Source organism: Leptidea sinapis, chromosome Z, assembly GCF_905404315.1.
Source record: "Leptidea sinapis chromosome Z, ilLepSina1.1, whole genome shotgun sequence".
Taxonomy (NCBI): Eukaryota; Metazoa; Arthropoda; class Insecta; order Lepidoptera; family Pieridae; genus Leptidea; species Leptidea sinapis.
The window spans coordinates 7,567,504-7,580,835 of NC_066312.1; the positions used below are offsets into that span (position 1 = coordinate 7,567,504).

General features: G+C 34.8%; 1 protein-coding gene across 3 annotated transcripts in view; it reads left to right on the plus strand.

Annotated features, from left to right (window-relative positions):
• The window catches only part of LOC126978284 (protein cycle), a 117,961-nt gene extending 107,447 nt beyond the window's left edge, over positions 1-10,514 (plus strand). For all 3 annotated transcript variants that reach the window (XM_050827034.1, XM_050827033.1, XM_050827032.1), the window contains one exon: positions 1,847-10,514. In XM_050827034.1, coding sequence (XP_050682991.1) covers positions 1,847-2,119 — 273 coding nt within the window. In that variant the 3' untranslated portion in view covers positions 2,120-10,514. The remainder of the gene's footprint in view (positions 1-1,846) is intronic.
• The last annotated feature ends 2,818 nt before the right edge of the window (positions 10,515-13,332 follow it).

Genomic DNA, 13,332 nt, shown 5'->3' on the forward strand with positions numbered 1-13,332 from the left:
GAAACTCGTTATTTTTCTTATTCCGTTCTTTTTTTTTCGAGAGGAGGAAAATACAGTTACTTATTTATATTTAGGCCCCGGAACGGGGCGTAATATGTCAGACTCGAGTGTCCGCGCAAGCGGAGACCCCATACCGACTTAAAACCTCCTCAGTCGCGGGGCGTCTCCTAAGGAGACTCGAACCTCGGACCGGATGTTATTCCGTTCACAAATACCAAAGTTGACTAACAGAGACTTCTTTTTTTTTGCAATAAGAAATACATTTCAGCATAATCAATAAAATTCCCTCGTTGAATATCGTTTCGATATCAATACGAAACGAGTGATACGATGAAATTTTTATTTAAAATAACATTCTTATATATTCTATTGATTTAAGTTTTTATGAAATAGGTAATTGAACTGTTTCGTTACTTGTCAACAGTTCTTTCCGTGGTAAGACTAAGTGTCTCTGTGGTCGGTACGATGTCACTGTAGATGACAACACAATTACCACGCCAACTAGAACATAGATGTATCAACAATCATTATATTATTATTTCATACAGCTGTTTTCATTATCATACACCATCTAATTTAATAAATATTCTAGATTTTCATTTATTTGTTTTCTTTCTCGACCTTGTAGTGGCTTGTAGAGCAATAAGTCAACAACTAGTGCACATTTATTTTTTATATCAATTTCTGAATTTGGAGCTCTCATGCTTAACGTCAAACATATTATCTGTAACTGCGGTTCTAATTGTTCTAGATACATTGCAACATTATTCTTTTTTCTAAAATAAGATTATTTCTAAAATAAACGTAGTCTAAGTTACTCCTTATTACATCAGCTACCTGCCAATAAAAGTCCCGTCAAAATCGGTCTAGCCATTTCAGAGATTAGCCGCAACAAACATACAGACAGACAGACAAAAATTGTAAAAAATATTATTTTGGTGTATGTACCGTATATATATTCATATACATGTTGTAAAAAACGTTTATTTACATATTACAAACAGACACTCCAATTTTATTTATATGTATATATATATATTGCACATGTTTATCATGTTGTTTATAAACTTTAATTGCTTTGTTTGCTTATTGTATGGTATCTTGATGTTTTGGCATATTACAGTTTTCTGCATTTAATGTAATTCAATATGCCTTATCATACAAATGGGTTGTTATAATTGCACCGGGGTTTGGGCAGAAAATACACTCAGGTTATTCTCTTTGAGATACTCTTAAGTTTTGGATTGTTTTAGTACTCATAATATTATACACCAGCAGATTGCAATATCAAGTAGATTAATTAGATAAAGCCCAGTGTACCGAACATCACCTGCAAAGGAAAGTAAAGCTGTTGTTGAATGCCTTATTGCAAGAACAGTGCGGTCGAAGGTAAAGTAGTGTAGTGTCTTCATTGGCTCCGAATATATTTCGATGATTTGAACTTGGTTATTTGATTTTCATAGAAGCTTATACATCTTTAGGGTCGCTGAGCCCTTTTTAATGGAAGAGATTAGAAATTACGCCCTTTTTTGTGTCTAATCATGTCTTATCGTACTGGAAACATCGCATAAGGAAGCTCATTCCACAGCTTGGTCATATGTGGAAGAAAGTAGCTTGAAAACCGCACTGTGGAGGACCGCCGCACATCAGATGATGTGGATGGTGTTCTAATTTGTGGCGTGTCGTTGTTGAATATCAGGCTCGGCCTTGTAAAATGACTGGAGTCCATTAAGGGTTATATTGATTATTTTATTAATTGCTATTGTTATATTTTCATTTTGATTTATTCCGACAAGTGATGAATGTTAACTCAAACTTAATTTATACATACTATCGCGTTATGCAGGCGAATTTAGTGGACAACATACTCGGCAGTGATATCCACGGATACAGCGAAGTGCGGAACAACGTGTCGCTAAGTGCTGCAGGCGCGGATGCATCCCCCGAACTAACGGAAGTGGGGGGAGCGGCAACTAACACCCCTCCGCCCGCCTCACCCCCCTTACCCATCGACGGCAACGGAGAGGCAGCCATGGCTGTCATTATGAGCCTCCTGGAAGCGGATGCCGGTCTCGGCGGCCCTGTCAACTTCTCTGGGCTACCCTGGCCCTTACCTTAATACAACTTTATTTAAGAAGAGATGATTGAAGAATTGACGAGGAAATGTACGTAATTCTGTTTCTATGTACTATTTATTTTCAGAGTTCGTTGCAATATCCAATTAATTTTACATACAGATGAGTTAAGCATTAAGTGCATCCATTGTTATTTTTTGTCTTTTGTGACGCCGTGGAATTTATTTGTTATGATGGTGTAATTAAGTATATTTATTTTGATATTATTAGTAGTAATAATAATAGTTAGCTGTACTTCAATATTATACTTTATAAAGGAAATTAGTTACGTTTATAATGTAATGGTAAGATTTTATCGTAGTTTTAACATCTTGAGTCAATTTCGATCTTATTTCGCTGAAGATTTGCATTACGTATTCATTTACTTTATCGCTCATATATTTGGTAGTATTTAACTACGTTATTAGAGATATCGCGGTACAGTCCAATTAAGGTTTGTGGTGTTGAAATTATTTTAATGTGTTTTTATAATTTATTATCATATCAAAATTGTCTCAAAATGAACTTTACAAATATACTTTTAATCTATGAAATAAGACAACTAACAATATAACAATTTTTATAAATTGTTAACGCACAATATACATATGTTTGTAAGAAATTGAAAGGGCCCATACAGAAGACTCGTTGGTATTTTAAGGGACCCCATTGGACCATATGTTATGAATTATTATGATGCTTCGGCTGAGATGTTACATAGTAACAGTGTGAAACGTGAACTAAATTTTTGTTTAGCGATTATATTGCGTGCTCGCATGTTTTATAATTAATTAATTAACATATATATGTGATAACAAACAGGTAATATTGTTTTTGAGATACTTCTTGAAATTTAGTATTTTAAGATCGCATGCTACCAGTAGGAGGCTTCTTTGCACTTGGGAGCCGGCTAGATTATTGTGTACCACAGCGGCGCTTATTTCTGCCGTAAAGCAGTAATGTGTAAACGTTACTGTGTTTCGGTCTGAAGGGCGCCGTAGCTAGTGAAATTACTGGGCAAATGAGACTTAACATCTTATGTCTCAAGATGACGAGCGCAGTTGTAATGCTGCTCAGAATTTTTGGATTTTTCAAAAATAGCGGTAGTGCATTGTAATGTAGGGGTAGGGCGTATCAATTTCCATCAGCTGAACGTCCTGCTCGTCTCGTGCTTTATTTTCATAAAAAAAAACTATAGTTATGCTAAAAAACTATAAACCAGGTTATTATTCTTTGATTGTTATTATTTAATTCAATCATAAATAACCCATTTCACTTCGTTTATGTTTAACTATTATAATGAGTAGGACAAAGTCGTTATTTTGATATTTTATAGAAAATTATATATAATATTATATTTAAATTGCTATTTAAATATTACTTTGTCGAGGAATGTAAAAGTGCGATGTGATATAACAAAAGATTGAGACAGTAGTCGTTACCTAAGATAAGGAAGGCAGGAAATTGTGAATTAATTAAGGAAAGCAAGAAGGTTAAAAACACGGAAAAGAAAGTACAAGTAAGCTATTGCTTGTGTGTCACATGTTTATTGATTCTGACGCATGATAAGTATGACTCATGAGTTTTAAATTTAAATTTGAACACCTTTATTGAAACTTTTTGCTTTTTAATTTGCATGTTTGCGATCGGCGGCACTGCCAGTAAGGAAGTTAAAGCTCTGTTTAAATTGTAGCGAATAACGCGCGGGTCGTGGGACGCGTTTTAGAGCAATTCGCTCGCTCGCTTAGCCTCTCAAACTGACGCGACTTCCCGCGTGTCTTTTTTGGTTCTTCAGTAGAGAAACATAATGCATTGTGAGATCAAACAATCTCGCCGGGCGTCCCGCTCTTGTTTCGCTTCAACTTGAGCGACTACTCGCGTAGATTTGAACAGGGGGCCTACTCCTAAAATCGATATTCGATAAATCGTGGCATTAATCGTGTCGAATCCTACTCTTAGTTACGTCGTATTCAATGTCGAAACGATGATTGAACGAACGAAACATTATTCGATATTATCGGTCCTAACCCTACTCTTAGTTGAAAATGTCAGAGACGAATATTCGAATTTCACAAATAATCAAACGTCACTTTTACGATAATCTCAACGACACCATCTAGGCTGTCGTTGCTATTATCGTTTCAAGTTGTATAGATATATTTGCCATACAATATACATAGTTAATAAATATTATTAAAATAATTATATGTGATTTACTATTCAAGAGGATTTTTTTACTACTAGGTTATTTAAGTCATTTTGTTGATCGTTTATGCGTAGAAATAATGCAAATGGCCGCCTGAGAAAAAGGAAGTCGACGAGAAGGGTTGAGTTACTTTTTTTTACATTTATTATCCGCGAATTTTGTATTATTTATTCAATTTAAATGGTCATATTATATTCATTACATATTTTTTTAACATTTACATTATGTGTAAATGATACCAAATTGGTGGTGCAGAGTCTGGCATGGTCCTTAGCGCCTAAACTATGTTTTGACTTTTGACACTTCACAGCAACAAAGCACAGATAATGTTTAGGTTTGATCATATTACATTCACACTAACATGGTAAAAAAATCAAAATATTAGTCTATGGTAACGATAAACGATAAGGAATTCGAATATTTGTTAGAGTAGGTTAGTTGCGATATATTCGGAGTATTATCGTATCGTTCCGAATGTATCGTTGTCGATTTTACGAGTATACCTCCAGGTCCATACAAGTTAGCTGACACAATCGGCGCGAGCGACTTCCGTCTCGCTTCCCGCGCGTTATTCGCCTCAGTTTGAACAGAGCTTAGAAGCCACTTGCATTTGTATTTTTCTATTCCGTGTTTTTAAACCTTTAGTTATAAGACTCATGTTAGCTCGCGAAGAAAGAACGTATGGCAGCATTGCATTTTGTTTTTTTAAGCATCAAAGATCTCTCGATACAACATTTTTTTTTATAAAATAAAAACCTATGTGAAATGGTGTTATATTTTTTCACAAAACAAATTATACATATTATATTAACAATACTCAAACTGTGTTATTAATAAACCCGTATTAAAGTTAGTCCAAATTTAAAACTTTTCCAACTAACCGACAAACAAGTGTTAAGTAAAACCTTGCAATAATAATATGGTGAAAACATACCGTCATGTAATCTCTTCTCATAGACAAAAGGATCATACAAATATAAATATTATCAAATATTTACTTACCTATTATAGACTATGGGATAGTCAACATAATATGAAACATTTTTATTTTTTCTCGTATTATTCATGTAGTATAGTAATCAACCATAATTATGATATTATAGTTTCACTTTCTGTGTTAAAATATTTAAGCTTGCAATTAATAGAATTGCGTGTATAGGTACGGAGAGACGTGCTCATTACTACACGAAAGCATGCTTTTATTGAGCATGTGCTCATTAGTAGCACGTGTGTACTGTAATGAGCATACTTATTTAGAGCATGCTTAAAAATCAACCGACGTTTGATTTTCGAGCATGCTACCTGAGGCGCGGGTAGAAGGGGTCGTGCTCCGAGCGCGTCTGAACAAGTTTGCTTATTAGCATGCTATTATCGATTTGATCTCGATCCGCGGCGGGCGACTATGATTATTTTATTAAGTTCTGTATGGATATCACTGTCACTATATCTTTGTACATCCATTTTGTCCAAGAGCCTAGTGCCAAATAGCAGCACGTGTGTCCGGTACGTTTGCTTTGAGCATGCTTTTCAATGAGTATGCTTAAGAAAGCATGCTTATTGCTGGCAAATGTGAACAGTTGCATGAGCATGCTAACTTTAAGCATACTTAAAAGTACGCTTTTTTTGAGCACGTCTGTCCGTACCTTATCGCGCTAACTGTTGTCAACTGTCTGTGCGATCGTCAACCGGTTATAATCAGTATTGCCGCGTACGCAACAGGAACAAGCGGCCAGTGGACAATCACACATGCCCCGGATCATTGTAGAAATGAAACCGTTTCGCCTGGTTGTATGAAGCTTAGTCTCTGTACCTGTTACTCATGTGTCGCTAAAATACAATTTTCAGTTTATTTTATTAAGCATTTTGCATATTCTTGTTTCATTCTCAATTATAACTTTATACCACGTTTATTTGTAATGCCGTTTGTCACTACAGAATTATTACATGACAGGGAGAAGTAATTTTAAACTTGGAGTAACTTTACATTGCGTTTATTAATAGACAGTATAGGTGCTATGTTCACCTGTATATATTTGTTAGCTGACTAAAATTTTATAATTACGATTTGATTGCTCAAAAAATTTGGATTCCACCGAATGGCTTTATAATCATTAAGAATGAATGTCATTGAAGGGCACCCAATATGAGAAGGTTTTTAACTAATTTAGTTGAAAATTTATTGTACTGGTCGTGGACTTAATCGGCGGGTTTTGCTCAAATAACTTAACGTTTTAAATAATTTTGACTTGAATATTTATGTATTCGTTTTAAAAAGCTCAACTGATTTAAAACTCCGCCATAATGTCTGTACGCCTCGCTCAACTAGAGTTAGGCCTAAATTTTTTTTAAGTTTTTGCCCTATATTAACCTGATAAGCTACAACAATACTCGTAAAAGAGGGAGAGAAAACGGTTACATCTCAACGAAAACAGCAAAAACCTCATGGTCTTCTAACAGAAAAAAAAGTTTTCTTAATCGTAATTAAGAATAGTCATATATTATTAGGCGGTAATCATTAACAATTCATCAATATGTAATAAAATTTCAACGTTAATTATACAACTTAAACAATTAACAGCCAAAACAGACATTAACAACGGCATGCGTTGAATTTGTCATAGCCCTTGGTGTGACGTCATTGCCTTTAACAACTAACAAACAAGGGAGTAAACCATACCAGTGGCAGGCTCCTTTGCACAGGATGCCGGCTAGATTATGGTACCACAACGGCGCCTTTTTTGCCGTGAAACAGTAATGTGTAAGCATTATTGTGTTTGGCGCCTTACTGAAATTACTGGGCATTATTTATAATTCATTATATTGGCGAAAGTATAAGTTAGAACTGAAAGATTAAAAAAAATACATTGTACGTGACATTTGTGTTGAGGCAACTTTAAAATTTCGAGATTAAATATATCCTTCCTGACAAGGATGATTTTAATCTCAAAATGTGTGTAAAATCTCATAATTAATAATTATCGATTGTAGTCACCCCAAAATTATATAAAGTGACACTAATAATAATTGTCATTTGAATCACTTACCCTTTTACATCACATTTCTTAAATATCAAGGCTGACGGTGAGGACTCAAGGTCGCGAGGAGGCTTTCATAATAATTCGTAACACCTCCTGGTTGGTTACCGAGTTGCCTCATAGCACCCGACGCACGTGTTGTGTGCCGCCACCAACTTTTCTTTTTACGAAATTCTATGTCGGTATAATTTGGGGGTTGAGCAATGTTAACAGACAGAGAATTATGTGTAGGAATACACAAAATATATGAGTACCTATATTTGTGGCTTTTTGGTTCTATTCAGTGTAACGGAATCACTCTGCATAAATACATATTTAAGAAAAAATAAGACCCCTTCTTGGACTGAGTTTTTCAACACAGTCCCAGTAGTGTATTTTATATATGAGTTATGATGTAAATGATCTATTTGGTTTTATTTTCCAAAATTGTTCTCTCGTTAATTTTCTCAAGTTGTTATTGGCACTAGTATATGTATAATATTGCTATTCGATTACATTAATATACTATAATAATAAAAAATAGATAAACTGAAAAAGTAATTCTTATAATAAACCTGTTTGCAATCACCAAACGTCGTGGTCGTCTCTCATTTTGCCGCGCTTAATTAAGTGCTATGACGTCATAGTCCATTATAACAAAAAAAGTTGAGAGTTTAGATTGAAAATAGGCATTTTTTAATAAATTGTTTGCTCAAGAACAATATCTCTAAAAATATTGTTGCAGGCACATTATTCTTAAGTAATAAAGTTAAAAATTTACTTCTATACATATACACTAGTAGCTGTAACATAATCTATTGATATATATATTATTGTTTTTATTACTTGGTGTCTTATTCGATGTTATAGGAATGTGTACGAAAAATGCTGTGATTGAATTAATATTACATAAGTGTTATGTGCTACTTTTGAATATTATATGGTTTGTTTAAATGCTTTAGTGAAGTAGTTTGTTTTGCAATTTAGATGTATTCTGGTATTAAAAAAACGGTATACTGAAGATATATTAGTCGACAGCGCCATTTTAAATGGAACAATAAAATTGTATCACCTGAGTTTGTCTTGAAATGCGTGTTAGTTATTATATCATAATAATAACATTTAGGCAAATAATATGTTAATAATGTAAATGACCTTGCTTGCCTTGCCTCAACCTTCAGTTTAAGTTGAAAGTGTATAGAAGAATGCAATTTTTACTATGCCTAATATTTGTGCTCTTAACAGCCTAAACACATAGTCGGATTTGGTACGGTCAGACCATCGGAGCGTCCGGTACCTTACAGCAATTGGTCTGACGTCGTACTCGGTAGGTCCGGACGGTAATAATAATAATTTTGTGCAATGGACAATGCGACATACCATGGAATATGGCCCGACACAGGACCGCGTCAGACGGTTCGGCCGGACCAAATCCGTCCATGTGTTTACGCTATAAAAGTCATTTCTTTAATATTTTTTAACCGGCTTTTTTACTGAACTTCTATCATGAAGTTATTGTGTGTCGGATAGTTCTGTAGTGCAAGCGTGTTATTGTGTGTGTAGGTTTTGATTACATCCTGGCTTTTTATAATCTGGGTAGACTTTATAATACCGTAATGGCATTTGTACGTCCATATAGTTTTCGTCCTGTTAATTAAGCATTTACAGTATACATAATTATTGTGATTGTGAACATAATTTTTGATATTTTTATTAATTTAGATATTTTATAAAATCTATTATTCTGTAGGTAATGGTAGAAAGCTTTGGCAATGGTGGTGTTAATTAATATTTAATCAATTTAACATACACACTCACATCTATATGACGATATATTTCTAAATATAATTAAGTTGTTGTTAATGGTGCATTATAATAAGTGTATTTTAACAAGTATTTGACGAATTAACCTTTGTATGTTAGAAGCTAAGACATGCTACCAGTAGGCGATAAGTGTAGTTTAAAACTGATTACAAAAAAACAGAACCTTATAAAGGTGCCTGAAGCTTAGGGTACATTTTTTCAGATGACATTTGGAAAAATATTTTTATTTGTAAATAACTTGAAATTATGTATAAAAAGATGAGAAAGAAGTTTTTTTATACGTTATACGACTACACTAGTTCTTCTGTGAGCAAAGTATAAGTACTTAAATATTAATTTGAAAGGTGAATGCTTTTATTTCTCCCGCAAGATTTGCTCGTAGTATGGAAATATCTTTAATATTCCTTGTATTGTAACACTTGGGATCTTTGTTGGAATCTATATTATTTAAAAGTAGTTGCTCCTTTTCAATCGGACTGGGACCTTCTTATATACTATAATTGTAATACCTAAGTTGGAAAATTAAGTGGGTTTCTTTATACGTTGACTGTGTTTTGTGTCGGTCTAAAATGTCACTTAAACTGTTTGGGTACGTCACAAATTTTAGCTCTAACTCAATCAATTTAATAAGGCATCAGGTTCTACTGAAATATTTACTTATGGAATTCCATCATATTGGGGAAAACACACACACAGAGCAGAATGAATTACGAAACTTGATTTTGAATCGACATTTAACATCTTTTAACACCAGAATTGACTTACGGCCGTTTTCAATAACGTATCTCTCCTTACGGATACAATGCTGTCACCGTTTAATGACAATATCTTATCTATCCATAGTTATGTCCAGAACAGTTATAGTCCAATGCTTTATGTCGATAGGTTATTGAAATGTAAGTAAGCGTAAAAGGATAGATTTGTCTACCTCAAGTAAGTTAAACTAAGGATAAATAGGTTATTGAAAACGGCCGTAAGTAAGATGGTGTTACATCGTATCATTGAAACACTAATAAATCTGCTAAAATATTCTAGAAGGGGGCTAGTATCAGATGACAGATATATCCAAAAGTGCCAAGTGGGTGGAATTGGCCTTTAAAAAAAATAGTCTGTAAATAACAATAAACGGCTAAGAAGCGCACAGGGTCTGTTTTTAATTTAAATAAATAATATGTACATAATCATAATAATCCTAATCAAGTGATTTTGTATACATAAAATATATAATATGTGTATAATATAATTTATAAGGACAATATAAGTGTTTCAGTGTACCAGACAATATTGTAAATTTAATCGTTGTTTTGTTTATTGCTTGTTTATTTTATTTTTATTTTAATAAAGTTTTTGATGGAATGTTGTTTTTTTTTGTAACTGGAGAGGCGACGACAGTAATTATGCCAATTAGATATCACGTGTCTGTGGGCTATGTTATTGCAGAATTGGTCATCAGCTTACTAGCTTTCACGCTGTTCTCTTTTTTATAAAAAAAATGCCTTAAGCGAGGTCAAATAGTGCAAGCGGAAGTGAATAAAATCTAGCGTTGCCGTACAATAAAGAATGATGACTCAATATCACCCTCAAAAAATATCTGAAGCAAAACTCTACGCACGTGTTTATTAGGCACAGATTTCGTTAAGTTCTGTTTCGACCGCGCTTAGAACGCAACGCCACGCAATTACAAGGTGTTCTGTGATAAACTGTACAAACAGCATATAATCCAATATTAAAATGGATGGAGTGTCGGGTATTAGATGAGGCCCCTATATTGACGTTTTTAATCATACTAAATAATTACATTTCAATTATAAAATAAAATACATCGCTAAAGAAATGTGCGAAAGAGACGTTTTTCTCTTTCAAACATATTTCGCACCATAAACAATGAGTTTTTTATCAACATATAATACAGAATGAACATTACTGCCACGAAATAAGGTATTAATTTATATGAATTTTTTATGTTATCTGTATAAGTTAATGTCTTCCTAGTAACGTATATTATGTAACGCCGCTCGGACAAATTCATGATTTTTAGGTTATTTACTAGCAGTCTTAGGAAATTATCGACGGCAGCGCCGGTATCAAAATCCTTCTTGAGGATAGTGTGAAATAAGTGAGTTATACTCCTTATGGCTATATTCTAGCGGGACACCACGGTGACCCAACCAGTCGCCGCTACCAGCACAATATACCTATACAATTCTATAGGTAGTTACTCACCTGTTGTCTACCAAATTGGTTGCGCAACCAGCTCGGAAGCGCTATGACTGCAGAGTCTACGAAGCTACCACACTTAGACACCAGTGTCTAGTGTCGTTCGGATACCAAGGTAGCGCGTGTATGTTATATCAGTGTATCTATGGAGTATCAGGATTCGGCGCTACAATTATTGCGCTCGTCACCTTGAGACATAAGGTGTGTTGTCTCATTTACGCAGTTATTTCACTAGCTACGGTGCCTTTCAGACTGAAACACAATAATGCTTACACATTACTGCTTCACGGCAGAAATAGGCGCCGTTGTGGTACACATAATCTTTATCTATACTGGTAAACTACAACATTAACCACTTTTAAGAATATACATGAAATAGAGGAAAGGTTCATGGACTGGTCATCAGGTGTTAAGTGTTCACCGGGGCTATAAATTCCTTCCACCATTTAATCGGCGGGACCTGATGAGATTTTTCTCAGATTGTTGCAATGTTGAGGAGAGAGCCTTCAATCCGGGCGTGTCTACGACCATTATATCCTTCTGGCAATGCCGTTGAATGATTGGGAAGACATGGGGTCTTGCCCAGAAAATTGTACTATGGCTTTACACAGCTGTGATACAGCCTATGATATGTTAGGAAAACAAACTGGTACGGAGAGGCTCGGATATGACAGCAATAGGACCAGATCCAATCATCCCTCTCCCTTCCAGATGGCCTGCAACGGTTATACGACAACATACTCAGGAACTACAAAGTATATACTGGACGGAAGTGAGTGGGTGTAGACAAGACAAAAGAGGCCCTACTTCAAATAGACTTCAGGCTTTCTCGCAAGCTACTAAAACTTTGGCATGGGGCCAAAGATAACGTAGATTAACCCATGTAATAACGGGTCACGGCCCTTTTAACAAACATCTGTTTAATATAGGTGTCACCGACAGTCCACTGTGTAGGGCCTGCATGGAGGCAGAAGAGACAGCTGCACACATCATCCTAGAGTATAGGAGGGTGGCCGATACCGGGCCAAATACCTGGGATCACCGAAGGTTCTCCCCGAGGTCATGTTTGATTAACTACCTTGACATTAACTAACTTGAGGAGTTGGGATGGCAAGATAAACCGCCCACCTCTCCACGCAAAATGGGCACGCCATAGTCGTCGAGTTGCGGATAGCAGCCCGTGATAACTTAAAGTGATCACCGCCACCCATAGTCTCTCGACCCCGAGGAATTAGGGCAAGGTAGCCGGCTTTTTATGAACTAAGCAAAACAAGGAAGGTCATTCTACGGTTCGATTGTACGTGACCGAAAATTCCTTGAAGATCACACTGTGGAGGAACTATGATCATACCTAACTTAGGTGTGTGTGGTGCGATTGCGGAACTTGACGGACGAATCAGGTCAAACAGTTCTTTATGATACTCCCCATGATATTTGCAGACGAAGGCACTCAACACCTTATAATCAATCTCTTAACAGAGAAGGTACCCCCTGATAATTTGAGTTTAAAATTAAGAAAGTATCTTCAAAATAGGATATTTATAAAAATAACTCGTAGATGCTCTACAAAAACACGCATCGAAAACAGGGATAATTATACATGCTTATATTACCTAATATTCTTATGCTCCATAAAATTTTAAAAAATATTTAACAAAAAATGAGTAAAACAAAATTATAACACCTTTAACGCCCACACATATCGTGAATTTTGATGTAGGTACCTAATTATGTTTTAGTAAACATTTTAAGGAATCAATGACGTATAATCAAACATAATTTTTATGTAAATAAAAATATATTTTTAACATAATATAGTAAGAAGTATAACATCTCGAACAAGGTTTAGGTAAATATGTATGTATGTAGCTACACCAATTACTTAACTTTTATTACTTATACTCTAACAAAAGGTATTATTTCATAAACATAAAAAATAATGAGAATGAAACATAAT